At 48.0% G+C, this 23,858-nt stretch overlaps 7 protein-coding genes across 7 annotated transcripts; 3 read left to right on the top strand and 4 right to left on the bottom strand.

Annotated features, from left to right (window-relative positions):
• Nucleotides 1–591: 591 nt before the first annotated feature.
• On the top strand, nt 592–3,879 carry CTF18 (putative sister chromatid cohesion factor (Chl12); the record flags this gene model as incomplete). Its single annotated transcript, XM_033570279.1, has 3 exons — nt 592–814; nt 871–3,388; nt 3,450–3,879. The coding sequence occupies 3 exons, from the start codon at nt 592–594 to the stop codon at nt 3,877–3,879; spliced, it is 3,171 nt and encodes a 1,056-aa protein (XP_033426311.1).
• A 361-nt stretch (nt 3,880–4,240) lies between these two features.
• Nucleotides 4,241–4,441, bottom strand: ATNIH1004_005628 (uncharacterized protein; the record flags this gene model as incomplete). Its single annotated transcript, XM_033570278.1, has 1 exon — nt 4,241–4,441. One exon carries the CDS (start codon nt 4,439–4,441, stop codon nt 4,241–4,243), a length of 201 nt encoding a protein of 66 aa, XP_033426310.1.
• A 1,717-nt stretch (nt 4,442–6,158) lies between these two features.
• On the bottom strand, nt 6,159–7,071 carry ATNIH1004_005627 (uncharacterized protein; the record flags this gene model as incomplete). Its single annotated transcript, XM_033570277.1, has 5 exons — nt 6,159–6,221; nt 6,410–6,513; nt 6,593–6,791; nt 6,848–6,969; nt 7,032–7,071. The coding sequence occupies 5 exons, from the start codon at nt 7,069–7,071 to the stop codon at nt 6,159–6,161; spliced, it is 528 nt and encodes a 175-aa protein (XP_033426309.1).
• A 1,756-nt stretch (nt 7,072–8,827) lies between these two features.
• rscE (putative RSC complex subunit (RSC8)) lies at nt 8,828–12,145 on the top strand (the record flags this gene model as incomplete). Its single annotated transcript, XM_033570276.1, has 5 exons — nt 8,828–9,218; nt 9,310–9,381; nt 9,978–10,007; nt 10,078–10,631; nt 10,688–12,145. The coding sequence occupies 5 exons, from the start codon at nt 8,828–8,830 to the stop codon at nt 12,143–12,145; spliced, it is 2,505 nt and encodes an 834-aa protein (XP_033426308.1).
• An 804-nt stretch (nt 12,146–12,949) lies between these two features.
• Nucleotides 12,950–15,157, bottom strand: ATNIH1004_005625 (uncharacterized protein; the record flags this gene model as incomplete). The annotated part of the gene is made up of 1 exon (XM_033570275.1): nt 12,950–15,157. The coding sequence occupies one exon, from the start codon at nt 15,155–15,157 to the stop codon at nt 12,950–12,952; it is 2,208 nt and encodes a 735-aa protein (XP_033426307.1).
• Nucleotides 15,158–15,431: 274 nt separating this feature from the next.
• On the top strand, nt 15,432–17,495 carry ATNIH1004_005624 (DEAD/DEAH box helicase; the record flags this gene model as incomplete). The annotated part of the gene is made up of 1 exon (XM_033570274.1): nt 15,432–17,495. One exon carries the CDS (start codon nt 15,432–15,434, stop codon nt 17,493–17,495), a length of 2,064 nt encoding a protein of 687 aa, XP_033426306.1.
• Nucleotides 17,496–17,951: 456 nt separating this feature from the next.
• On the bottom strand, nt 17,952–21,721 carry BST1 (GPI inositol-deacylase; the record flags this gene model as incomplete). The annotated part of the gene is made up of 6 exons (XM_033570273.1): nt 17,952–18,186; nt 18,248–18,474; nt 18,528–18,693; nt 18,753–20,118; nt 20,192–21,041; nt 21,119–21,721. The coding sequence occupies 6 exons, from the start codon at nt 21,719–21,721 to the stop codon at nt 17,952–17,954; spliced, it is 3,447 nt and encodes a 1,148-aa protein (XP_033426305.1).
• Between the last annotated feature and the right edge of the window lie 2,137 nt (nt 21,722–23,858).

Raw genomic sequence — 23,858 nt, 5'->3', positions numbered from 1 at the left:
ATCAATATCAAACTTCAAGCACCTAGAGGGACAATTAAATACTTTAGTTAGATATTATCACTGCCATTGTGGCTATGCAGCCATTAAGTCCTTCAAATCTCTTGGTGCCTTTTATTCATCAGTATATATCGAAATAGATATTTGAATGCATTTGCCACCTATTCAGACATCCTCGAAGATACCATCCTTAGGTAGGCTATAAATGTGCCAATGTTCGTTTTTATTATCAGTTAGAACTAAAATTTACTGAAAGAGGATCATTCTTCTAAAATACTTAGTTACCTATTCGCTTACCAGTGTTTGTAACAAGTAGTACACACTGGTTTCATTATTTCGAATCCCCCGGACAGGCTGGAACATTACGAACTGGCGCTATGCCATTTGTGGATAGAGAGTTTCACTGTTCCTAAGGCCAGAAGAGCGATGTCGATGCGGATGTCCTAGCGCGTACCCGCTACGCGTCGCGTCGCAATCACCAAACCGGGACAGATGGATATGTATGAGATTCGACACTGTTGCTACAAGAAATAATACCACCAATGAAATGACGCTGACCCTACCCAAGAGGGAAATAACAGTTTGAACGCCTTGATGACAACTTCTCCTACATCAATCCCCCCTTCCTTCGATCCTGCCTTATATCTTCACTCCGAGGAACCTGGGGACAGAGGGCCGCCCTCAGAATCCTTCTCTGACGACCTCGAGGCCTTGCACCTCCAGCGACTGGAGAATATCCACAACAAGGTCGTTATACAACACCGAGCCTGGAATTTGTCCGACGTGTTTCGAAGTGACGAGGAGGATATTAGGCCTTGTGAGTGTCTCCGAAAGACTATATCCAATGGCTGCATAAAACTAACTATGGAATAGACACACCAACCAAATCCTATCAAAGGCCGCAAAATAAGACCACCATCGATTCTCCTTCTCGCTCACTAGCATTTCTACCGTCTTCTCCACCTGTTGCAAAAATGCCGTTCATTTCGTCTCCCGTCGTGTTCCCGTCCAGTGCTCTCTCGCCGGAATCGCAGAAGAGAAAGAACGATGAACAGTCGTCAACAAAACCCAAGCGGCAGAGGATCATGGGAGGATTTCTGGACGAGGATGATGAAGATGACATGGAAGTATTCGGGGAGGCCCACCTTGTCAACCAATTCGAGATTCAAGAACAACCTATTGAGCAGGAGTCTATCCAGCTTTCCGAACATATAGAGCTTCCCAAAAATGGCCCGGCAACTACAGCCACAGCTACCACCCAAAGTGTGGCTAATCAAGTACGCGACATGAGTGCATCAAGGACTACGTTTTTGGGATCATTGCGAGGCGATTCCGGATCCGTTTACATAAAAACTTGCTCTGGGAAAACACAGTTTGTTCCTTTGAGGAAACCGACAGGCCGGGTTTCATATGAAAGGCTCGTTGCCAGTCGTTCTACCACGGCCTCTGGAAGGGCACAGAGAAGCTACTACGGTATCGACATCCATAAACTTCTAGACGAAGCTGCAAAGGAGTCGGTGCGTATAGAGGCCTCTAAATTGTCATCCGGTCCATCTGTTCGACCGTCTATTGAGACATGCGCCGCAAACCAGAAAACCAGGAAGAGTGCAGCATCAATGTGGACTGAGAAATACCGAGCACGGAAGTTCACTGACCTGATAGGAGATGAACGGACGCATCGATCGGTCTTGCGCTGGCTGAAGGGTTGGGAGCCCATCGTCTACCCGAATTTAGCCAAGTCCAAACCAAAGAAGTCCGGCAATAGCTCTGAGGAAGAAGAAAGACCGCACCGGAAGGTATTGCTGTTGTGTGGACCCCCCGGTCTTGGAAAGACTACGTTGGCGCATGTTTGTGCTAAGCAGGCGGGCTACGAAGTCCTGGAGATAAATGCCAGTGACGAAAGAAGTAGGGATGTTGTCAAAGGGAGGATTAGAGATGCCCTCGGGACCGAAAATGTGAAAGGAATGAATGTGGAAGTTGGCGAGCAAAGAGTACGGAAGGTTGGACGACCAGTCTGCGTAGTCGTCGACGAGGTAGATGGTGTTGTCAGCGGATCTGGGGCTGGCGGTGGCGAGGGAGGTTTCATGAAGGCATTGATTGATCTTGTTCTCCTCGATCAAAAGAATGCCACACGCTCCGACCAGGATTCCACCGGCAAAAAGCGAAAAGGTGATACTTTCCGATTCCTTCGTCCCCTCATCATGGTCTGCAACGATGTTTACCACCCAAGTTTGCGGCCGCTGAGGGCATCGTCCATTGCCGAGATGATCCATGTCCGCCAGGCACCACTTGAGAACGTTGTCTCGCGTATGAAGAGCATATTTTCCAACGAAGGTATCCCGGCCGATAATGATGGAGTGAGACGTCTCTGTGAGGCGTCCTGGGGACTTGCTCGAAGAAAACAAGGAAGTTTCAAAAGTAGTGGAACGGCCGAAGGTGATATCCGAAGTGTTCTTGTGGCAGCTGAATGGGTTGCGCATAAGTTGAGAAACGAAAACACAGCATCTTTGAGGTTGACAAGGAACTGGCTCGAGCAAAGAGTACTTAGCGATGGCTCCGGCGGCTCATTTTTCAAGGGCTTAAACCGAGGCGGCGTGCGCGACGTTGTGGACCGTGTGTTTACAGATGGGGCAGGGCTAGCCAACGCCCCTGTTGGCACGGACTCTTTCTATGATGCTTTCAATGGTAGTGACAAAGTGCCTGTGGGCGTTGCAGACCTCAGGAAGCGTCATGCCATCAATCGACTGCGCGAGATGGTCGATGCTAGTGGTGATCATGACCGCTGCGTTGCCGAGTGCTTTGCTTCCTATCCGTTGCAAGCGTACCAAGATGATACATTCCTTTCGAAACCGAATGCCGCCTATGAATGGCTCCATTTCCACGACTACGTCTCATCCAAGGTATTCTCTTCCCAAGATTGGGAGCTCATACCATACCTCAGCCAGTCAGTTGCAGCATTCCACCATCTATTTGCCTCTTCCAAGGGTAAACGGAATATCAATGCCACCGACGAAGAGGAAGAGGAGGAACACCCCTTCTCTGGACCCCGAGCAGAATTCGCAGCGTTTGAGGCCCAAAAACAGAACCGTGCCCTCATTACAGGGTTCCAGTCTTCTTTATCTGCTCCGCTGCTTCGCCTATTTCGATCCACCGATTGCGTAGTTAGCGAACTCATTCCAAATCTTATGCGAATGTTGTCACCTGATGTGAGGCCGGTGATTGTGCGTGGGGGTGGGGAGCAGAGGAGTGTGGCTAGCGTCCGCAAGGAAAGCGAAAGAGCCCTTGTGCGGTCAGCAGTGCGCGCTATGATAGGATTAGGTGTCACGTTCGAAAAAGTGCGCGTCGAAAGCGAGGGTGGTTCGTATGGGGGATGGGCCTACCGAATGGAGCCGTAAGTCACTGCTACCTCGGTTCCTCGTGTTTGATTCTCCGACTAACAAATTACTAAACAGACCGATAGACACGCTCGTATCATTTTCGAAGACAAAAGGACACCTGTCCGGGTCAGGCAGCTCAGGGCCCGTCCGGTATGCGGTTCGTCAAGTCCTCGATCAGGAGTACCGCAAAGAGACAGTGCGAAAGCAGTCTGAGGCATTGAGCTCGTCCAAGCTCGGCAAGAAGGCCCGAAAGTCTGCTGATGGCCAGGAGCCAGAGGACGAGGCATCGAAGAAAAACGCACACAAGGATGCTGTAGGTGTGAAGCGTGACTTTTTCGGGAGGATTATCCACGAACCAGCACCGCCGGTGGAGAGTTTGCTGGAGCGGACCCTGCAAAATGAGGCGTCGAAGGCAGGTAGAAAGGCCTGGGTGACCTACCACGACGGTTTTTCAAATGCCGTGCGGAAGCCGATATCTCTGAGTGAGCTGATGGCTGGACTTTAGTATATGCGTTGCAAATTTATGTGCATAGGCTTACGATTATATGACAAGAGACTGCCCGGAATATGCTATTGTATCAAGCCAAGGATTGAAAGCAATTATTTGATTAGATATAATAATTTTAGTCACAAAAGGTTCGCTAGCGCTTCTATTCCGTTCTGCAAAAGACAAAGACAATTAAAGTAGGTCAATAAACGAGGACAATTAAATAAAAGCAAGGAAAGAAAGAAACCCCCAAACTCCGAAATCTATATATTGATGTCATAGAATTCTGTCGTATCCTTTTTTCGTCTTTTTTTAATCCAAGGGATAATAGCACTCGGATATTTCCATCCATTTCGGAGTTCATCAACCCTGGCGCAGATCACCGCATGGAAAAGTACTTGGCAACGGCCTCGGAGTGAAGAGCACGTTCAGCAGCCTTGGAGGCGGGTGACTTAGGCCTTTCGCAGTCGACAGTGGCTTTCTTCGAGAACCACTTCTTTGATCCTTCCTTGCCCTTGAGGGTTGCGGTGGAAGAGGCAGTGTAGGTGGAGGTGGTGTCGAAGGAGGTCTTGGAGGCCATCGTTTTGAAGAGGTTGGTTGAGTTGGTTTGGATTGTTGGGATTTTGTTTGAATACAGGGTTTTGAGGTGGTTTTGGTTGGTATAGTTTGTTCAGATGGAGTAGTGGTAGTCGTGGTAGAAGTATAGGATGGTACAGTTTGTATAGTCAACAATGATTTTATTGTTTGATCAAGAGGATTGATTGATTAATTGTATTCTTATAACTGAGAATGTTGAATGATGGAGAAGAAAAGAATGTTATCTGGAGGAATCCCAAGGTCTATATATACACGTTTCTTCGCTTTGTTGACCTCGTTCACTGTCTTCTCCGGACTTTCCAGAGTTTTTACTCCGACGCCTTTCGGAGTTGGCAGGGCTAAAAAACATTGACTAGGATTCAAGGTATGTCAATGCCGATCCCCTCAGCAGAAGGCTTAGCATCTTCCAAGACATCAATCTGGATTCAGTCCTAATTATTCATCAAAGATGTGGAATATTATTATGGATCACCTCGTGTTCGCTCTCCTGTAACAGCAAAGGGCGCGTGCGCCAAACCCGAGGGATCAAGTACTTTTTCCATTATCCGCAGTCTAGACGAGACAAGATAGTTTATTACTAACCAGTGCCTCGGAGATGCTCACTATCCAGTATAGATGTACGCCCTGCCATATTCGCGGTCCAAAACTGCCTGGTCGGTAACCTCTTTCGGTTCCCACCAGTGGATCAAGCGCCGCTTGGCACGAGTGACTCCGTATCGTCCACTCCAGACGGAGTAGGGAACTCCATTTGATTTCCAAGCAGAGCGCGAAATTGACAAGCGTGGTTATGGATCTGTGGTCTCAAGTTTCAAAGAAGAACCTGGAATTGAATCATCGAATTAGTAATTCGTACTAGTTTCCTCTGGATATCTCGTATTCTCTTGGCAACGTCGCCTTATGACTCAACCAATTCTGACGCATCGTCGCGATCGAGTATTGGATCTCTGCACACAGAGTACATTTTGACTTCCAAACTAGTGACCTACCAGCATGTGAGAGTAAGTAAGTGATGATCATCTGTTCGAGAAATGACGTCTGTCTAGAATCGCTTGCATGCTTGTTAGCCAGGAATAGCTTTCTTTTTTACTCCGATGCATATGCTGCGAGTCACTCCGAAGTCCGAATGGTACTCCGATGGCGAGAAAACACTGGTCAATCCCGGCATACTGGGATTTTCTTATTAATGGTGATCGCCTCATGCAGTCCGAGAGTTATATTTAACCGTTGCTATGCACGGAATGATCTCACGATGCAGCATCGGAATACTGGTGGCTGAGGTTGCGTCTTTTTTTTTTTTTTTTTTTTTTTTCAATATCCCTGATCGCGTCTGATACCTAGGTACTCCGAACTTATTCGGACTCTATCTCGTGCGCGACTTATGGTGACTTATGGCGACTTATTTGTGAAAATGTCTAGAAAGGTTAGAGATGGTGAATACTTTGCAAGTGGTGAGTAAATGGCGCTATGTTTTAAGGACTGACGAATAGGTATGGGTGACTAACAATTGCATACTGACATGCTAGGAGGATAGTAAAATCGGGCAAAAACATACATACATGCCTACATCTGAAGAGCAAATATGAGGTCGGGACAGATCAGATGCATAGACACAACCACAATTTCGTCGACATCAATAAGACCGCTGAACCTTATGCAACTCCTCCCTTGATTGATGATTCGGTTGTTTGGAAGGCCCGTAGCTACTCCAGGACAGTTTCCGCCTTAATTCCACTAATGCCGCTGCCCCCGAACGACTTCACCAACTGCACCATTAGCGGTGTTATTCCACAGCATGTGCTTTGACGGTTGGTACCAAGATCGCAGTCTTGCAGGAGCCCAGAGATACACCGATGGCGGAACACTAGCTGAGAATTATTCCGAATGCCAGTTCACTGCAATCGGATTTAATCCTGGCATAGTAAAGCAAAGGGACGTGGACGATCTTTCTTACATCTTCTCGAAGGCGCTTGACATTGACATCACTGATCACAGTCATACCAAGCCCTCTGTTCAGTCTCGTCCCAAAATCGACGCCAGTGAGTTTCCAATAACCGTCTTAACATTCAGATCGACAGTAAGGCTATTCGCTTCCAAAGCCCTGGAAAATTATGAAGAGTCAGACCATCGTACACACTGGAGTTATCCAACGCCGTGATATCCACGGGCACCACCAAATCGGTGCCCTTTTTCAACGCAAGCAGCCGAACCATAGTTGCCGGGTCCACAATGGCCTTCACGGGGACGGTATTGTCACCAGGCTGAAGAACAAGATCGTTTAAGTGGGCCTTCCCAACTTTTGTTCCATCTATGGAGAGATTCATAGTCACTTTGCCCTAGAATGAGCAGTTAGATAAATCATTGTCCCTGCCACAAAGATACTGCTACATACCAAGGAAATCGCCATCACATAAGCATTTGGGATTAGTACCTTGCCTTCTGAGATTATCCCATCGGATTGCACATCGACAAGGTGTAAATTGAGCAATTTGAAGCCATTCAACCAGTTGAGACCTTGCTTATGAGTGAGTATCTTCATCATCAAATCCAGGAAAAACATAATGAAGCTTACGTACCCTTCATCGAGACGGTCTTATTATACGTCACAGTGACCATTGGCAAGCCTCTTTCCTTCAAGTGTGGCTTTCCATAAATATTCAGGAAGACCGCCACTCTGGGCTATTTTCGGGTAAGCAACGTAGATCCTATACCGGTATGTGGTAAGCCAATAGCTTTTATCTGGCATTGAAGCATGTGTAGTAGTCAAAAAAAAAACATACCCTGGAAGAACAACCACAAGAACAACCACAATGAGTGTAATGATATATACCCACCGCCACTTCTTAAAGTGGGCGGCTATAATTACGAGACTTAAAGCTTGGTTTTGCAGTAATTCCGGTTCCTATCTTGGCATGTTTAGGATTACTGCTGACCATCTCGGACGATGTATTCTGCATTTTGCACAAATGTATCTTATTTGTAAATAAGAATAGCTTCATCTTCTGTGGAGATATTCTTTAACAAAAAAAAAATGGAATAAAGAAAGAGAAGAGAAATGAAAAAATGAAAAAAGACCCACAAGCGACAATATCAGAATTATACAGCCTTTCTACCTTGGGGCCATGGTACCCTTTTCTGGCTCAGATAAAATTTCACTCTCCAAAGGGACGGGAGCAAGAATAGCAGTCCCTGAAAGGTATACGATCTATATCCTCCTACCATCGCATCTATTCTAAATAAATACAATCTACAATCTATTTTTAATCCAGATCATCAATCCATATAACAAGTGGTTTGCCATTTTGTCATTGCAGTGCTAATTAAAGATACATCACTCGGTCCGAAACTCAACCCTCTCGGGCTCAGAGCGGAGAATACTTCCAGAGCATAATTCCGATACTCCGCAGACAACCAGTTTGTATGTATCTTGGTATTGCAGGGTTCAATAGAGTGAAACCTCCTGTGGAACATATGTCATTGTTTTGGGCAGGTTGTTTGTGCTGACGTATTGGTTTTCATGGATCTTACTAAATTGTAAGGGATATGGAGATCCTTGCCAGTCAAGCGGACTAATGACCACACAAAGAGAGCCTGTAAGGTATAGGTCTAGATGTAGTTGAAATCGGCGGTATCTCGAAAGCCGGAATTATTTATTTATCATGTTTTTATTTTATATATTTTATATTTTTATGAAAGCACGAAATAAGTTTGTTGAGTCAGTTCTGCTGGAAGATAAGCGAAACCATTACAAGGAGACAAACTAAGACGCTGCTTAACTATCTGGCAAGAAGTATATAGATAAGGTACAGGAAAATAAGATTTAGTCTTACTAATACTATAGTCTATCAGACAAATGTAAAGGACTAAGTAAAAAGAGAATGAAAGTGTGAAAGAATCGAAAATGTGAGGAAGGAAACGAGAGACAGTGAGATAGGGCTAGCACGGACAGAATAGAGCTGGCGAAAAAGAGAGCAGGCTTGCGTTGAGTTATAGATGCATGTGCATGCCCAGCCCATAGAAAGCATCGTCCAAGAGCTAACAAGAATAAGGGTCGGACATGAGCTGTAGAGCTGTGGAATAGAGAATAATAACCTCCATCCAAGGATGTGCTTACCGCAGTTTACAACTTTGGATGTCCTGATCCGGATTTTTTATTGGCCAATGTAGCAGCAACGACACCGCCTGCAGGGCACCCTCAATAAAGCCAGCGCCGACTGAAGCAAGGTCACTACCTGCAAAATATGTTCATGTGGTTTTCGCATCAGCGGTGTTTCCAGGCCGGTACCATTCTACGGGCCCCAATTCCTGGAAAGTGGCCATAATTCTCGAAGAGCTCGGTTCCATACGAGCACAAGTTTTCCTCTTTGATGAAATGAAAAAGGGCTCGTTTATCTCCATTAACCCCAATGGCCGTGTCCCTGCCATTGAGGACCCGAACACATGGATCACCCTATGCGAGTCTGATGCCATTGTGGTATATCTCGTCGAGACCTACAATAAAGGCTGGAAGATCAGCTTTCAGCCCGGCAGCCCCGAATACTTCCATGCAAAACAATGGCTGCATTTCCAGATGTCTGGCCAGGGACCTTATTTCGGCCAGTGGGCGTGGCTTAAGTATGTTCACCCAGAGAAATTCCAGAGCGCCCAGGACCCTTATATGGACGAAACCAAGAGGGTGTCCGGGGTGCTGGACAAATTCCTCGAAGGCCGTGAGTACTTGGTCGGAGGAAGTACAGCTATTGCGATAGCGCGTTCATTCCCTGGTACAGAAACATGCAGGATATATCGGCGACGGTCTGAATTTGAGAAGGAATTCCCTAGGCTCGATGCGTGGTTCAAAAGACAGTATACTAGACCTGTCGTCGCCAAAATTCTCAAAGACCAAAAAGAAACTGCTGCCACCCAACCAACAGAGAAATGACGACGGTAAGTCTAGCCCCGCTATAGCGGAGAACTGCCTTCTTAAAATATCTGTTTGTGTCTTTTGTACATAGTGTGAATAGACGAGAGTTGTCAATAGATAGAGAGAGATAACTGGTACAATCAACTTTCAATTCAGACAATAGTAGACAATGTAGACAATGAGGCAATGGGAACACAGTAGTAAGAGAACGTAAGGAACTTCGTGGAGGTTGGCTAAGATGTGCTAACCCGAATAAGCTAGCGCACGTGAGGCTCTTGGCGCGAGTTTTTGGAGCGAAACGCCCATGTCGCGACAAGTTGGTGACACTTCCAAGCCATCCTCTGCACCACCGATCAGTCTCATGGTGGTACCTGTCCGTAACTATCTCAGTCTTTTTGCCTGCTCCGTCTATTGACTTCTCTGTCACCCAGAGGGCTGTATTCGCATCCCATCCAACCTCCTCCCCATTGACGTCGGCTCGCTACGGGCGAAGACACTTGCTCGCCGTCGCCTGCGACTTCAACATTCATCTTTTTCCATCACTATTACAGGATGGAAGACAACCCTATCCTTTCGGGTGGTGCTGCCGATGATTCTTTGGCAGCTAACACTACGCAAGATGCCCCAGGTGATGTGATCAATGCTTCCGGTAGGTTATTGTTCCCTTTCCGCCCCTGAGAACCCATGAGATTTGTAAACGTTCGCAATGATATGCTCAGAATCGCAATCTCGTCAAGAATCTCCTGAAAAGAATCCTTCGGGGGCTGATAATCCGTTAGATGCTCCCGCCTCCCCCAAAGCACAAAATGCCGATGGCGAACTCGAAGATGAGGAGATGGGCGGCACCGAAACCGAGACAAAGAAAGAGAATGATGGTGGAGACGAAGGCGTTGATGGCTCTGCACAGGCGGGCGCAGAAGGTGCGACTGAAGAACAACCTGCGCAGGCCAAGTCAACGATCGAAAACTCCGCGCGCTCCCACCTCATTTCCCAAACACATGCCATCATCCTCCCCAGCTACTCCACATGGTTCGACATGCACGCGATTCATCCGATAGAGAAGAAGGCTCTGGCGGAATTCTTCAACGGCAGAAACCGAAGCAAGACCCCCGCAGTCTATAAAGATTACCGGGATTTCATGATCAACACCTACCGATTGAACCCTATCGAGTACCTCACAGTGACTGCATGCCGACGCAACCTTGCTGGCGATGTGTGTGCGATCATGCGTCTTCATTCATTCCTCGAGCAATGGGGACTTATTAACTATCAAGTAAGTATCGGTTAATGCGATCGTCCCTCGAGCGTTTTCACTGACATTGTTTTAAGGTGGATCCCCAAACACGGCCGTCGAACATCGGACCTCCTTTCACTGGTCACTTCCGAGTCATTGCTGATACGCCACGTGGGCTTCAGCCTTTCCAACCTGGGCCGAGCCACTTCGTTAAGCCCGGAAAACCTTTGCCTGCAACTGAACGTGCCGCCTCTGCTACTCCGGCATCTAAGGCTGACCTGAATCTGGAAATTCGGCGCAACGTCTACGACGACAAGGGGAAAGAGATTACTCCTGCAGCTGACGATAAGGAAAAGCAGACTAACGGTGAAGGTGCCAATGGGACGGCGGCTGACTCGGCCAACAAGGCGATGGAATCCGCCTCCAAGGAGCCTAGAAAGAAATTCCACTGCTTCTCTTGCGCTATCGACTGCACCCGCCTCCGATTCCACTATGCTAAGTCGACCCCGGCTACTGCTAACCCATCTGGCGCGGATTCCAAATACGACCTTTGCCCGAATTGCTTCTTGCAGGGCAGAATGCCATCCAGTCACAATGCCTCTGATTTCGTTAAACTTGAAGAAAGCACTTACTCGGTTGTGCCGGATAAAGATGCCCCGTGGTCTGATGCGGAACTCGTGCTCCTGCTAGAAGGGCTAGAGAATTTCGATGAAAACTGGGACCAGATTGCCAGCCATGTTGGCACCAGGACCCGGGAAGAATGCGTGATGAAGTTCTTGCAGTTGGAGATAGAGGATAAGTACATCGAAGACGTACCGGAAATGCGGGTGGCAACCGGACGAGAGCCCATCAGTCAGGCCGAAAACCCAGTCTTGTCGGTGGTAGCCTTCCTGGCCCAGATGGCCGATCCCGCTGTGGCTGCCGCTGCTGCTGGTCGCTCCGTGGAGGAAATCCGCAAACAGCTTCGGAAGCAGCTCGAGAAGGGCTCGGGAGCGGACAAGGGAAAGGAGAAGGAAGGCGCGGGAGTGAAGTCTGAGGACTCCATGGATGTGGATGCTTCCCGTGAAGATGCACCTGCAGAGGTTGTGGAATCTACCAACTCTGAAAAGCAGCCTAAGTCCTCGTTGCCAACCGTTGCTCTGGCCGCCTCTGCTGCCCGTGCCGGTGCGCTTGCTTCGCACGAAGAACGGGAGATGACGCGCCTGGTCTCCGCCGCAGTCAACGTTACCCTCCAGAAGTTCGAGATAAAACTACAACAATTCAACGAGATGGAGGAAATCATCGAAGCCGAACGCCGCGAACTTGAATTGGCTCGTCAGCAGCTCTTCCTGGACCGCATGTCTTTCAAGAAAAGGGTCAAGGAAGTGCAGGACACCCTGCAAGCTATCAGTCTCAAAGCACCTGGCGAGGAGACTAACAGTTTGATTGCTGACGCTGTGACGGCGGGTATTGGTAACCATTACAACTTCCAGCCTGCAACTGGTGATGCGAGAGCAGACGTGCGGCCCTTGAGCGCTGAGGCGGTCGCCGATTACAAGACACTGGATCTGTAATGGCAAAGAACAAAGCCTTTCTAATGGATGTGTGTTCTTTCTCATTCAACCATTTTGGAAAACAAAAACGAAAAAATAAGCAAAAAAAGAAAAAAAAAATTGAAAAGAAAAAAAAGAAAGAAAACACAAGGAAATGCAATATATTTTACGATCCGGCTGGAAAACTCTACGCCGGTTTCTCATTATAATATCCCATGTACTGTACAATATCTTTGGGCTATGGAGCCAAGAGGTATCAATCGAATCAGGATGACAGGTCAGGAGATGAATGGGTTTAACTGATGATTAACTAGGGGAGGCCTTTTGGTGATGGATGAACAGAGCGATGGGGTTTGGGTTTGAAGTGATTTATTTTCTTTTGTTACAATGTCTAAGCAGCTAGGAAAAGGCGCACTTGTCTTGGAGTTTAGAGTATTTGTACTTGCAAATTCAGTTTCTTCTAATTTACTAAAAATCGTTCCTGATCTCAAGTACCTTGACCATTGTGATGAAGTTTTGTTGAGATTAGCACACTATGTGATAGCCTAGCAAGGAAAATATCAAGAGGTATGACCCGAAATGATATAGGTATATATATATAGACCTCCAGACATCGACGGTTCCCAGTATTCAAAAAAAAAAAAAAAAAAAAAAAAAAAAAAAAAAAAAAAAAAATAATACTAAGAGTCCCGAAATGCCAACAATAATCAATGACATCATCACTCACATCCGTTACGATTTATTGTATATGAGCAATATCCAATACGAAGATATTCCCCCAGGTATGAATACACCAAAAGTGAATCAATATCGTACAAATTCATTCTATTCTGACAGCAAGTCAATCGGACTCATCGGCTGCGAGTACAACTGTACCCCCTCCTTGTCATCCTCTTCGTCGGATGACTCACGCATTTTTTCACGGCCAGTGGAGAGGCCGTTGTCTGAGCTGGAGGTAAGAAACTGATGTTCCTGTTCTTGGGAGTAAGGGTTAAGATTTATAGGGGGATATAGCATTTTCATGGGAGACGCGCTTATCTTGGGCCAAGAGAAGGTGTCAAACGGCGATTCTGGCTCTTCTTGCTCTGGGTAAGGTATAAACAGTTCAGATGAGTAGTAGTTGGGGGAGCAGTGGGTGGTAGGTTCATGTTTGAGGACTTCGTCATCTTCAAAGAGGTGTATGCTTCCGTTTGCTGGTCCGGAGGAAGGTTCCTCTTCCAGCGGTGAGGGTAAGTCGTGGAATGCTCTAATATTATGGGATGGTTCATCTTCATCCACCTCCATAGCATCATCAGATTCACCGTCACTGGGATTTCGCTTGTCATCTTGTTCGTTCCCAACAGTGTTCGAATCAAGGTCCACCCCTTTGAAACTTGCCTCAGAAGTTTCGTTGTCTGATGGGTCTGGTGGATTTGGTGAATAAGCTCTTTGATTAAGACGACGGCGTTTCTGTCGGTTCTTTGATAGGTCCTTATAAACGTCAAATATCCCGTGCCCGTACTCCTCCCAGTCCCCCCGGTACAAAGTTCTATCACGCCAGTTGACTAGGTCTTCCGGCGTTTTGCGCTTACCAGTCGGTCTGCGTGTTACGTCTTCCTTGTTGTTTTCGGCTGGCGGATTAAGGGAAACGGATGACGATTGATCCAACATTGTCCACAGGTGTAGCTCCTCCATATGGTTTACTTTTTGATCAACTTGTTCGGCATGTTCATCCTCTTCATCTAGAGGCAGTGGCTCCTCGTCCGATGACAGTGCTGGTGAGGAGAGAAATTCATCACTGTCACTACCAGTATCTGCGTCGTCGCCTTCGGTAACGTGGCTGATCCTGCTTTTTGATCTATGTCTTGAAGCACTTCTTCCACCGGGCTCCGGAGTGAGCCGGGCCTTATCAGATAGGATTTCTTCCACTTCGTCGTAGTCCATGTAGACCGATTTCCAACCTTTGCGGTGGCGGATATCGGCTACTTCCAGGTTGCATCTTCGCGCCAGCCCTACCCAGAAGCCGAATCGATCCCTTTTCATGTTCAGCACTTTCAGCGCGGTCCGAACATCACGAGACTTAATAACCCGTGCTTTACGATGACCGGTATTTCTCATATGTTGATGTCGCGACATGGCAAAGAAAATCACTGACTGGACTAAGCGCCGGGTTACACTCACTGTCAGAGCGCAGAAGTCTGCAAATGCGTCTGCCGTTACGGATGGCGTTTCATCGGCAACAGCTACATTTACCCAATTGTCTGCTAGCCTTGGACCAGCGAAATTCATGAAGAACCGTTCTGAGAGTCGAATCCAGTTTGGCATGCTTAATAGACTAGCAGTATGTTGAGCACTTCTCTCCTGGAGGACATTGTCATCTTGCGACTGAATCTCCTTGTCCAGTTTATCCGCAGTCTCCTGATCGATAATCCAAAGATTCTTATGTTTCTTTCTTCCAGCAACATCTTCGTGAACCTGCTCCTCGAGGCGTAGTAGTTCCGCATACTCCTCCAGCGCATTGCAACAGCTTTTGCTGAGCTCAGTTGCTGCGGGTATATCTCCAAGGATGACCGTCCTCGTATGCTGATCTCGCAAATGCTGTCGTTCTAAACCCCTGTGTAAAAGCCTGAGGTGCTCCTGCACCTCCAATTCCGACTTCGTACCGATAGCGCGGGCAATTTCCCTAATCCCATTCTTGCCCTTTGCGCCCAGTAAACTGAAGAGGACGTCCTTCTCCTTCGGTTTCCAAATGACGATCCCGTCCTGTATGGAATTGTAGTTCTCACCACAGCTTTTCCCAGCAGCAAGGTCAACGCACTCGTCAAGGAGGTTAGCATACGCCTCCACAGATTCCTTGGTTAACGATCTGCGAAGACACTCGAGAGCTTGAGACCGTGTGCCTCTGTTGGCGCGGGGAATCAACTCGGACAGGTTTTGTCCGTCGTTTTTGGCTGGCGAGGACGATGGATGCGCCTTAATTTGTATAACTTCAGTATCGAAATCGGGATCAGATGAGTCGTCTTCCTCGGGCTTGTAAAGGCTTGCACTGCTCATTGTCGGGGTGGAGGAAATCCGAGAGGAAACCGTACCAAATGCATGGACTTGGTATAAGCGTCGGAGGCATTCCCGGCGGCAGACTGACTAGAAGAGCATTGTGTCATGTAGCAAACGTGATCCCAGGGGCAGCAAGTCAGGAAAAACTCGGCGCAGACTGTCGAGTTGCTCGGTAGAAAGATTTCCACTGATAAGGCGTGTGTTTGCACTGTTTGTTCTTCCGCCTTTTATCGCGCTTCGAATGACTTCATTCCCTCTGGGAACTCGCCGCTCCATGGCATCCTCCATCTTCCGCGCATGGACTCCTTTTCTGCGCCTTCAATTTAGGTCGTTGGGACCTTCAAGAAGGCCGTGGGGGGATTCAGCACTACGACATTATGCGCGCCCCAGTTCTACGAGAGTATGTCGATCACCCGAAGCTGAATTGCCCGCGATAGTCCTGCGTGATTACCAAGAAGAATGCATTCAATCGGTCTTAAACCACCTGGACCAGGGCCATAAACGGCTAGGTGTTTCGCTGGCAACAGGTTCCGGGAAGACAGTCAGTATGAAACCTATCCATGCCAACCAAACATGTGCTAATCAACTGGTACTACGACAGGTCATCTTTACCCAGCTCATCGGGCGAATTCCCCCTCGAAAGGAGACAAATGACAAGACCCTGATCATTGTTCATCGACGCGAGCTTGTCGAGCAAGCAGCCCGACACTGCCGTCTCGCATACCCGGATCGGACCGTCGAGATTGAGATGGGCAGTAATGTCGCTTCTGGGGCAGCGGATATCGTCGTTGCGTCCGTTCGGAGTCTCATATCTCGCGACAGAATAGCAAAGTTTGATCCAAGTCGCTTCAAGCTTGTCCTTGTGGACGAGGCCCACCATATTGTCGCGCCGTCCTATCGAACTGTTCTCGAGTATTTCAGTCTTAACGAGACTTCACCGGACTCTCCCGTGCTCGTTGGGGTGTCAGCGACGCTGTCGCGATTCGATGGCTTGAAACTGGGCAGCGCAATCGATCACATCGTCTATCACAAAGATTACATGGACATGATTGATGATAAGTGGCTTGCCAACACTGTCTTCACCACTGTACAGTCACATGCGGACCTGTCTCGCGTCAAAAAGGACAGCTTCGGTGACTTTGCCGTCGGCTCTCTCTCCAAAGCTGTTAACACGTCGATCACCAACGACATCACTGTGCGTGCCTGGCTCGCCAATGCGCAGGACCGCCAATCCACTTTGGTGTTTTGCGTCGACATCGAACACACCAAACGCCTAACCGAGGCGTTTCGCTCGGCTGGTCTCGATGCTCGGTATATCACGGCGCGTACTCCCAAGATTGTACGTGACGAGCAGCTGGATGCCTTCAAAAACCAACAATTCCCCGTTCTACTAAACTGTGGCCTGTTCACCGAAGGTACGGATATTCCCAACGTCGACTGCGTCTTACTAGCGCGGCCCACTCGATCCCGGAATCTTCTCATTCAGATGATCGGTCGAGGATTGCGACTCTACCCGGGCAAGAAAGACTGCCATATCATCGATATGGTGGCCACACTGGACACCGGTGTTCTCTGCACTCCAACTCTATTCGGTCTACATCCCGACGAAGTGCTCAACAAAACCAGACCGCAAGATCTGAAACACAAACAAATAGCACCCCCTGACGAATCCGATGAACAACAACCATCCCTATCCCAATCAGATCCTTCCAACCCATCCGACGAAATCAGACTAACCTTCACCAAATACGACACCATCTACGACCTCATCCACGACATGAAATCCGAAAAACACATCCGATCCCTCAGTCGTTATGCATGGGTCCGTGTCGGTGAAGACCGATACATCCTCTCAGATTCATCCGGCTGGGTAACCATCCAAAAGGACCCCAGCGCCACCAAAGACCCAGAAACACCCCCATGGACAGTCTACCACGTCACCAAATTTAATTCCCCCACCTCTGAGAAACCCCAGTACACTCGACCGCGCCTGATCGCCTCAGCAGAGAGTTTCGAATCCGCCGTGCACGCGGCCGATACCTTTGCGGCGAGCGAGTTCGACGACCGATATGTCTCCGCACGTCAGCCCTGGCGACAGCATTCGGCCACCGGGTCCCAGGTGGAGTTTTTGAACCGGGCGCGGATCCGCAAAGGGAAGATTTCAAATGGGCATTTGACGAGGGGCCAGGCGGCGGATCTGATCACAAAGTTGAAGTTTGGAGGGAAGAAACGATTCGAGGCACATATGAAGGCACGAAAACGGCATGATGATACTCTGGCGAAGTTTGCGAAGTTGCAGGAACGAGAGACGGTGAGGGTAGGACCTGTTTCCAACTAAATTAGATGGATGGATCTATCTGATCTGGACCTGTCATGTATTATAGTGTAACTAGGTAAATTTATAATTGCAGTCAGCTGGAGAGAAGGTATTATGTATATTTCCTCGCCTTAACTCTATGATCTGCCTACATGGTATTCCTGGCCACGGAAGTCTATATCCAGATCCAACCGTATATACAGATGGTTAAAAAGTGCAGCGATAAACGCAGTCAATGGTAAGACAAGGTTGTTGATCTAATTGTAATAATGCCGTACACCTCGTGAGAGATATGGTAATGCTCCATCAAATAAGGGATATAAAATCTTGTACAAAGCCAAACACCGCTCCAGTAGTGAACTCCGTAATAAAGTATGGTCTGACTTAGACTGAAAATGCAACAGAGAAGATAATATAAGATAGACAATGAAAGGGGAAATGCTGCTAAGGGGTAGGGGAAAATGATAATGGAGCTGATTATGGTTTTTTCTTCATGTAACTCCCTAGTTTGGAGGTGCTGTGCGTCATTTCGTCTCCTTCTACTATTCGCCAAAATCGTCGGATAGAGAAGCCGCTGTTGAAAAGGTAGACCCCAGTCAGCCAGGCGGCGATGATATTAGCGAGATGATGGAGTAAGTAGGCATATGAAACACCATATACTGCTGAGTAGATCGCAATGGAAAAGAAAAGCACGTATGTGATATGTTTAAGTCTAGGTCCGTTAGATTTATGGTTGGCTTAAAATGAATCCCCGCTGGGGCGAAGAGACGTACCGTGTGGTGACTCTGGGGATTATTGTTCCAGTAGTCATCGCTTCAACAAGGAGTATGAACGGCATTATGGAGAAAACATTATGATGTGATGAGAACGGCATAAACCAATGCACAACCAGATTATGAGCCCACACAAGGAGGACAAGGATGTTGATGGGTAGGATCCACAGCATGAAAAGGAAGATCGAATGGGTATAGTTGGCAAAGTTGTAATGTGTAGTAGATTTCTGTGATTGTTAGCAGGTTGTCTGCAAGTAATTGAAGACTTCATGGATCATACAGTCTCCTTGGCATGCCATTGGGCCCGGACGGATGTTGCTAACTGAACAATACATGCTACCATATATGCAAACTGATAAGGGATCGCCGTTGACACGAGAACGAACAGGACGATCGTGTTGATCAGCCGTCGTCTTGGTGTAGAGACCGAGAAGATAGGCACGCTTCTGGGGTTTACGGGGTTAGTAATAATACTTCGAAATACAAGGTTGGCCAGAGGGCTTACCCTTTATCATCGCGCCGGATATAACCTGATTTGCTCTTCAAAACTCCATAAATCGAAGAGAATGTTGAGAGGAGGGCAAGGACCATATAGTTGACGATAACGCAGACCCCGACACTGATCAGACCAAACAAAGGCACTAAGAACCAGAAGAACGAGTCTTGCGAGCCCAAAAGCAAGTCGTTCTTAGTAAAATCTACTGGGGACTCCGTGGAGTTCGTACGCCAATGGAACGGATCGTCGCTCGATGGCAACGCTTTGGAAGTCGCCAGAGACGAAGCCAGAAGGGACATGGAGAGCAACAGAGCAGGCAAGGACGATCTCAACGTTCGGTCCAAACCCTCCGCAAAGGTGATAAAGTAGCCAGTCTCGTCGTACACCTGGAATTGCTTTCGGAGGACCAGAGAGATGACAAGAACAGGGAATGTAGCAAAAACCGTGCGATAGCGCATTACCAACTCTCCGAGACTGCCGAGAATGTCCACCGTCAAGGAGATATCTACCGTGGAACCACAGCTGGGGTCTGTCCATAGCTGAAAGGACACCCCACCCAAGGCTGCCTGGTCACGAAGTGGGGGAGGCATAAAGGGTGCCAATCCATGCAGATTCACGCTAACCTCCTTCACATTGATGAAGAATTTGGACTCGTGCGGATCCGGAATAGACTGCCGTAATAGTGGAGCAAAGAGCTCCTGCTGACCCTTGTGGTCTCGTTGGACTATCTTGAGTTTATAATCCAGCAAGCTGGAGTGCAAAGCGGGAATCTTCACCTCAGTGAGCATAGGGCGGCTTGCTGGTAGTCTCACCTTCAACCCTGCACCGAGTAGGCTTCCTAGTCCGATTCGAGCCCTGATGACAGCATCCGAGCTATCCGAAAATTCAGCTAGCACCCAGCCCTTGGTAGGCGCATGAGTTTTATCGACAACCGCCACAAACTGATGCTCCGCTAGATCTTCCAGATCATACTGAAGATAGGAGAATGGCTGGGCTCGGTCAAAAGCATGCTTAGAGGAAGGTGTTGATGCTGGTAGGTGGATGCTGTCATCGGCAGCGTTCTTGCATGCAAGATGGGTAGAGCCCACGCTATCCCCGGAAAATTCCATGTTCATGGAGAGCACATTCGAAGGTTTTCCATCGTGTGGGGGGAACACGGTGCAGAAGAGGACCTCGAGGTTGCCCTGGCTCCCGATTCTCTCGAAGGGCTGATCTGTAAGGAGGGTGAACTTTTTCCCGGACACTCCCTGTGGGGGAATGGGCATCAGGTATACGTTCGGACCCGTGCGCTGGCCCAGCTCACGGACAGTGAGTCGTTGACCTTGTGACAAGATCGTGTTGGCTTGGCCTTCAAGGGTTAGAAGAGTATTGGGTACTATGTGATTGACATCATCAGGTTTCTACCGACAAGAACTATACGCAAAAATTGGGGGAAAGGAGAAGAATACCTTTCTGTGAAAGAGTCCTCTCAGCCACAGGCTCTAATCCCGTCAGATACCACTTTTTGAAAACCTGCATCCGTTGTGCTCTCGGCTTTGTTTGACTGGCACGTCGCACGTCGACAACTTCAAACAAGGACTTGATGATCGCTTTCCGGAATTGATCGCACCATGTGATTGACAGATGATCCATTCCTATCCAGACATTGGGAATAGTGGACGTGAAGACGGTGAAACCGTGGGTTTCTGGGACGAGAGACGATATGCTGGCGTAATCCGAGGGAACCACTGTATCGCGGGACCCGCCAGCAATGGAGATGAGAGTTACATGCCATAGGGGGTTGTTGTTGGCCCAGGTCTCGGAATATGCCTCGCGCCAATAATCATTGATTTTTTTGTATGTATGAACGATATCTGATTCAAATGAAACAGGAGGCTTAGCGTGGGGAGCGGACATGGTGATGATGGTGTTGACCGAGTTCGCTTGATAGTTTGGCATGGTCAAAGCTGTGCGCGCGACAATGCCTCCCATGGAGTGCCCCACGAGGATGACAGAGCTGGGATCTGGAAGTTCGGGATCCCTCCAGGACCGCCTCGGGTCATGGTAGAGTGAGAAGATATAAGCCACTGCTTCGTTCACGTATTCGGCTTGGTCCACAAGGGTTTGTCCGTGAAAAGCAGCCATGTCTTCGTTGAAATCAATCATGAAGAAATCCAAGCTCCGTGTACCGGTCGCCAGGCGCTCGTGGTCGTGGCGGATGACATCGCTGTAGTGCCTTGACGCTTCGGCGGCCAAGGATCGGACTTGTCGATAGCTACCAGCATTTCCGGGTAGGAACAATACAGGGACGCCGTTTAGCTACAGTGACACAAGGTTTTGGTTAGAACGCCTAGGCGCTAGAGGAAGAGGGAAGTAGAGGGGAGTAGAAGGCTTACCCCGAGGTTCTCATGAGTGTATGGATCGATACCTTGCTCTCGATACAAATATAGATTATACTTGCTCGCAAAGCGCGTGTGCTCCGTATCAAACCCCACCATATGAAGGAATGACGGACTCATGACAGGTATGCCGCAGCCAGCTCCCCCAATCTGACGATCCGAGAACGATCGGAGAATAAAGAAGAGGACTATGGAAGCGAGGAGGGTGGTGAACGCAGTCAGTATGGAACATGGCCACGGACTCCGGAGTCGGGATGGCCGAGATTGGGACTGGGTGTCGGATGATGGTTCTATCGGTAGTCGCTGGGAGGCCAGTGGTATCATGACGGGGGACGATTTCAGATCAATATTGCCCAAATTGGTTGTCGACGTGGCCGCCGACGGTGTCCTCCACATGCTCGAGTTTCTAGAACGCGGGGTTGGCACGCCTGAGGTATCCCGACGGAGGTCAAAACTGGAGCCTGTTCGGGCTACATGCGGACGCGATTTTTCCGGTGAGTCGACAACATTGGGACAAAAACTTGGTTCATTTGTAGTTCCAGAGGCCAAGGAATCTTCAGCGTCATCCTCAACAGGCGAGCCAGACGAACGTCTGTGCATTGGAAGAGACGGAGGTCGCAGTACTCATCCAGTACGTTGGGGGGTTCCGATGAATACTAGGATCTCAAAGTCGGCAGGAGGGATCTTTAGCGGCCGTAAGGGGAGATCGATCGATAAGGAGGCAGGGATTGGCGAACGTAAACGCCGTATGATAATGGAAGTGACTGGGTCTTGAAGGAATATCGGTGGGTGAACTAAAATGAAAGAAGCTGGTGGTTAGTCGAGCCCTTTTTTTTTTTTTTTTGGCTTCCTTGTATTGATCGGCCACCGAAATCAAGAACGAACGAGGGTCAGGCCAATGGGAAGAAGGATAGGGGAAATTGGATTGAAAAGGAGAGAGAGTAATACCAGTGTATAGATCAGAAGAAAAGGAGAGGGGAGAAGATGCAGACAAGATAAAAGTAATGGAGTCGATCTCCCGGCAGGGAAGAGGTGAGGTTGAGCAGAATGATTTGATTTGAAGCACCACGATAAACCAACCACCGAGAGCGAGCGATACGTAGACGGCACGGGCTTGGCGGATGCACTCGGCACGGGGTTACGGGGCTCGATCGTCGACGACAATGTACCTACACAGTAGACACATCCAGTTGCAAGGGGCATTGCATGGCCTTCGGCATACTTCGAGATCTCTACCACTCCCTCATACAAGAGCGGATCGCAAGGTCATGAAGTCATGGGTGGAAGTGGAAGATCCGGAAAGGAGAGACGGCACCCTTCCTTTTCCGGAATGCGTATAACTGGGAGAACTGGTTTACTGTATCAGAGTGTGCGGTTCAACTCTGACAGGTGGTGATCACACAATTCACAAATTAGAGGATCACTAGACTATGCATCTATCAATTCAACATTATACTCCATATTCTCCACCAGCCCTAATCCTCGACAGACTCCATTCATGGAGGGGATGTATGGATATCATGTGACTAGGCACTCTCTACCGCCTCCCAAAGCGGAAAATTGTCTCAGTCCCACCATTGCTGGAGTGCCTGGCTCCGGTGTGTATATGCAGCGAGACCAAAGACACATTCGTAAAGGCCTGCATGTTCATCCTTTTATAAGACAATGCCTTAGCCTTGATGAATCTACTCTTCCTCTTGTTTCATGTTTTAAGGAGATAATTTCATCCACCATGAAAAAATAAGCTTATTGTCCAGATTATAAAATATTTCAGAACAATATCTTATTGCGCTTAGTTTCTGTTTTAAACCCTGTTTAAGATGTACTAATTTTGCCTCTCGATTGACAGTGCCATTGTCTGTTCTCAATATGGGAAATCCCAGACGAAACAAATGACACTAATCTAGGTTACTTGCTAAAACTTGGTGGGATGTCCAGAGAATGCTTAAAAGGGGTATGCGTGTGCCGACTACAGGGGAAAATAGAAGAGGAAAACCAAACAGAAAAGTGCTATACTACCACCAAGAGCCTGTCCAGTCCCATATTGCAATGAAGTGAACATGAAGTTGTCTAAACATGACAGATTTACATAAAACTTCCAATATACCCTGGAGGGCCTAGCAAGTTCCTCTGAGTTTCCCCCCGTGTATGTACGGGTCTATAAACACCCCTGCGCCTTTCAGCTAAATTCAGATCTGTCTTCGAGCTCTCCGGAGAAATTAATATTTATTTTTGTGATAATTTTAGCAGGTTTCGAGAACAGTTAGACACATGTTGGTTCTGTGGTAGACCTATGAAGACTATACCCACAAGCTCCAAATACATCAAGCTTCATATACACCCGTCTTGTAAATGTGAGGGAACAGGAAAGGAGCATTTGGGGCAACTTGTAAAGCTCTTCACATTTTATAGGAGTAGAAATTAAGAGGAGTGAAGCAAGAGACTGAACAAAGCTCTGAAACAATACCTTAAAAATAATTTCCTAATATGTAAGACTCAGGGTAAAGTGGCTGACGTAACAAATAATTAGCATGATCAGAATTTTATGATTGCACTTCGTATTCCGTGGGTCCAGAGAAGCTTTCCGAAGTTCCTTGGAGCAATGAAGCCAAGACAGTCAAGACCTGCAGGCAGTCTGGACCATATTCGCAACCACAAAAAACTTTCAACTCGACGCCATGATTTATAGATTCGGGGATATTGTTCCCTTTCATATGGCAGACGAGACTTGTGCGCT

The sequence above is a fragment of the Aspergillus tanneri genome, assembly GCF_003426965.1.
Source record: "Aspergillus tanneri strain NIH1004 chromosome Unknown AapTan_4_pilon_pilon_pilon, whole genome shotgun sequence".
NCBI lineage: Eukaryota > Fungi > Ascomycota > Eurotiomycetes > Eurotiales > Aspergillaceae > Aspergillus > Aspergillus tanneri.
This window is presented reverse-complemented; position numbering and strand designations above follow the sequence as displayed.